Source organism: Lampris incognitus, chromosome 19 (assembly GCF_029633865.1).
Source record: "Lampris incognitus isolate fLamInc1 chromosome 19, fLamInc1.hap2, whole genome shotgun sequence".
NCBI classification, from domain to species: Eukaryota; Metazoa; Chordata; class Actinopteri; order Lampriformes; family Lampridae; genus Lampris; species Lampris incognitus.
This window is the reverse complement of record NC_079229.1, coordinates 26,684,018-26,688,326: the sequence shown is the minus strand read 5'-3', so window position 1 is coordinate 26,688,326 and position 4,309 is coordinate 26,684,018. Positions and strand designations below refer to the sequence as shown.

At 49.6% G+C, this 4,309-nt stretch overlaps 1 protein-coding gene across 1 annotated transcript in view; it reads left to right on the top strand.

Moving 5' to 3' along the window:
- sox17 (SRY-box transcription factor 17) overlaps positions 1-2,218 on the top strand; it is a 2,367-nt gene extending 149 nt beyond the window's left edge. Inside the window, exons 1-2 of the mRNA XM_056299310.1 lie at positions 1-410; positions 894-2,218. The exon at positions 1-410 is cut by the window's left edge and continues 149 nt beyond it. Of these exons, the coding sequence (XP_056155285.1) occupies positions 107-410; positions 894-1,810 (1,221 nt within the window). The 5' untranslated portion in view covers positions 1-106 and the 3' untranslated portion in view covers positions 1,811-2,218. The remainder of the gene's footprint in view (positions 411-893) is intronic.
- The last annotated feature ends 2,091 nt before the right edge of the window (positions 2,219-4,309 follow it).

Below are 4,309 nucleotides of genomic sequence, written 5' to 3'. Positions count from 1 at the left end.
TTTCTCTTTCTTTTTCTTTTTTTTTTTTTTTTTTTTTTGGTCTTTTTCCTGCCTGCGAAGCCAACTATCACTGGTTCATTTGTCCATACCCCGCAGCTGGACAGAGATGAGTAGTCCCGATGCGGGTTACGCCAGCGACGATCAGACCCAGGCAAGGTGTACCATGTCAGTCATGATGCCGGGTATGGGACACTGTCAGTGGGCAGACCCTCTCAGTCCTCTCGGGGAGGCCAAAGTGAAAAACGAGCCGTGCGCGTCGTCCAGCTCCGGGAGTAACCAGAACCGCGGGAAGAGTGAACCGCGGATCCGGCGGCCCATGAACGCGTTCATGGTGTGGGCGAAGGATGAGCGCAAGAGACTGGCCCAGCAAAACCCGGACCTGCACAATGCGGAGCTGAGCAAAATGCTGGGTAGGAGTTCTTCTTCTTCTTCTTCTTCTTCTTCTTCTTATTGTTATTATCATTGTTGTTTTGGTTCGTTTTCCACGTGCAGGAATGCAGAGTTATGGCTCATATATGCACCCAGATGTGGATTTGAAGCGTTAGACTCCTACTAGATACGTTATTGAATTTCAGTGTCACCTTTATAATCTCACTTTTTGTATTTTAGAGTTGTAGCATGCATGTTATATTACGCTGAGTCTCTTTTGTTCTCGTTTGTATGAAATAATGGTTAAATGATCATGCCTCGGTGGCCCCAGAGATAAGACTCATGTGGCCCTGTCGTATTAATGTCAACTGGGTATTGTGTTATGTTGCTCTGTATCAGTTATTGAACCTCCGTTAGGTTAGAGGTGTTATTTTGAAATCATGGACCCCCTAAAATGGCAATGAGCTATTTTTGAACCCATCTGATGGCATATAGCTGATGTGCGCTCTGCTCTTGATCCCCAGGAAAATCATGGAAGGCTCTTCCTGTGAATGAAAAGCGGCCCTTCGTGGAGGAGGCTGAGCGGCTGCGTGTTCAGCACATGCAGGATCACCCCAACTACAAATACCGGCCAAGGCGGAGGAAGCAGGTGAAGAGGATTAAGCGACTCGACTCTGGCTTTCTAGTCCACGGTGTGTCCGACCACCAGGCCTCGTCGATGGCAGGCGATGGCCGAATGTGTCTGGAGAGCCTCGGACTCGGCTACCACGAGCACGGCTTCCAGATGCCCCCGCAGTCTCTCAGCCACTATCGTGACGCCCAGGGCCACGGGGGTGCCTCGTATGAACCCTACAGCCTGCCCACCCCCGACACCTCCCCACTGGATGCCGTGGAATCGGACTCTATGTTCTTCCCCCCACACTCCCAGGAGGACTGCCATATGATGCCTGCGTACGCTTACCACTCGCAGGCGGCAGAGTACCCACCGCCCCAGGAGCCCCACGCTAACCATCACGCTAACCCTCTCCTGCACAGACACCTGACCTCCGTCCCCGAGCAGGTGCCCCAGCCCTCCGCCCCACTGCCCCCCTCTTACATGGGATGCCCGAATCCCCTGGCCATGTACTACACCCAGCACTGCAACCCCGGCCACCCCAAACGGCACCCGGGCCACGGGGCGGGACAGCTCTCCCCTCCTCCTGACTCTCACCCCCACGTGGCAGACAGCGTGGAGCAAATGCACCACTCGGAGCTGCTGGGCGAAGTGGACCGGAGCGAGTTCGAACAGTATTTGAGCTCGTCTTCGGCGCGCACGGACATGACGGGCCTGTCGTACGGCCTGCCCGAGACCGGCATGCAGGGACCCGAAAGTCTCATATCATCGGTTCTGTCGGACGCCAGCACGGCTGTGTATTACTGCAACTACAACAACAACTCCTAACCTCTGCCCCGTTTGCTGCAGCCGCGATGACACGACCCTAAAATGACCCGAAATGTTTGTCTCCAATTATGAATGAGGCAAACAACATTTTTCCCCCTTTTTTGTTTTTCTCTCCCCTCTCTTTTTATATTTGAATTAATGTTGACACTGAGAGTGCAGTTGGAGAAACCTTTGGATGTGACAATGTTGAAAACTGAGAAGAAGCTCTACAACATTTGAACACTGGCTTAAACGATGCCCCTTTTTTTCCTCTGTGCAGGACTTTGAATATTTTTTTTTGTTAATGATAAACTATTGTACAGTCAGTATTTTTAATTATATGTATATACTGTAAGTGTTTTATACTTTTGCACTTTTGAAAAAAAATAAAATTTGGAAAGTAGACTCGTATTCTCTCGTTCAACCTCCTCTCTTCAACCTCTGCACGGCAACACGAGTTAAATCTTCTCTTCCTAGAGCTACTAGGTATTGGATGTATTTACAAATAACATTTCTGTATTCAGATGTAATGTGTCCCCGTGTACGTCAGAGGAAATAAATGTCCCCGGTCAGACTTGACGAGGCATTAACCAGCAGTTACGTCATTCAGCAATCAGATGATTGAGATCGTGTTGGAAGGTGGATAAGAGAGGTATCGCTTGTCTCTTTTTCTTGTTTTGTCCTTTTAGTGCGTCGTCCTCACGACGTCGCCGTCTGCCATGCGTGTAAAGCTTCTCGGCCTCCACGCGCCACGTGTTGCTGAATGAGCGGCTCGCCTCACCTGGAAACAGACCGCGGGTCTACGCGTAGAGGAGGACTCTGACCCCTCCGCTTCCTGGCCTGGACGGACGGGAGGTAATCTCAGGGTCTGATTTACACATGGCGCCATGTTTTCCCAGCAAGGGAGCGCATTTTCTGCTCCGGACATCCTGCCCAGCAACGTTTCGGAGTCGCCCCTGATTAATGGCAGGGCCATTTGAATATCAGGCCGCCTGTCTGCTGCACTCTCGCCAGACACCGCTGGGCTCCTACAGATTTAGAGTTGCCCGTCATCGTGCACGAGGCAAAGAAAACAACAGCAGCGACCCGATGGGTTGTCTCTGGAAACCTGTGCACCTAAAACAGATATTACGGCGTATGGCAAGTCAAAACTATTTATGTCACGTACATGTCGGTCTCCCACTTTGACGTTGTCTCACACCGTAATCACATTTATCGGTGACAGACCAGAGACCCGCAGAATGATTTAAGATGTATTTATAGCTGAAAGCGGGTGCCGTTTTAAAAATAGAGGTTTTTTTTTTTTCTCAAAGGAAGAGGTTCTTCTCCGAGGGGGTCAACCACCCTGACCTCAGACTCCATTTTTAGCACTTCAGAGGAAACATGTTCCAGAGGTATACATGCGTTCATGTGCTTTGTTCACGCTGGATGTTGTATAATAATAAAACGTCGATGTGGCTGACGCGGAGGGTCTACTTGGGGGTTAATGTTGCCAATTAGCGTCGCCCCATTTCCCGGGGTCACTACGGTGACACCGGCGCTGCTTTCTGACTCTACTTTTAAGGTTTGATCTGTGCACGCTGAAGTGTAGACCACAAAAAATAAATAACAATCCAGCTTTAAAATCTCTTGAAGAGCTCATTTGGTGTTGGTGTGATACAAACTCTGTTATCCACCTTGTGCCAAAATGACTTTTTCTTTTCTTATTTGCATCCTAACTGACAATTTATACTGCAAACATACTGTAAACCGAATTACTTCTTATTTCACTATATACTGTACTATATGACCACTGTACTAGATGACCTTCTAGTTGTTACCAGCTAGCATCGGTTCACCACTCACCAAAGTGTACCTGTTGTACCTGGACACTCCCCCCCCCCACCCTCAAAAACAACAAACACACCTGACATCTACAACATGTTGTAACCATCCTCTCCTTCCTCCTTTGCAGAAGTGGCGTATACTTCCCTTCGGGCCGTGCAGGAGGAATCCATTGTAACGGGCGTGAATGTGTTTAAATTCACTCGGCAGCTGAGAGGCAGGTTTATCCTCTCTGTTGTTACAGCTAATGGGTGCATAACAAGGGGCTCAGACCACCATCCCTTGGGGTGGGGGGGGGTGAGCAAAGTGGGTGGGGGTCACCTGCACCGACTTTAGGAGGGGCGAAACCCCCAGGTCAGCCAAGATGTTATCTCCACCCACTAATTCAGCTAAGCCCCGCTGATTAGGGAAAAGAGCAGGAGGGATATTACGCCGTGTCAAAATTGAATTTTACGGTGCAGGGTTGGGGGGTGGGTGTGGGGGTGGGGGGGAGGCCATGGGCTCGAAGATGGGAGTCAGAAGGGAAATGAACGGCTGGAGTTCAGGTGAATTCGCTGGCGTTTTTACCCTTTCACTTCTCCGGGGGGTTTTTTATTTTAGAGTTTTTATCTTTTCTCTTTTTTAATCCCTGTGCTGTTTTTCTGTTTTTATAAAAGTGCTTGCGGTTCCAAAGCGACTCTCCGCGTGTTTCCAGAT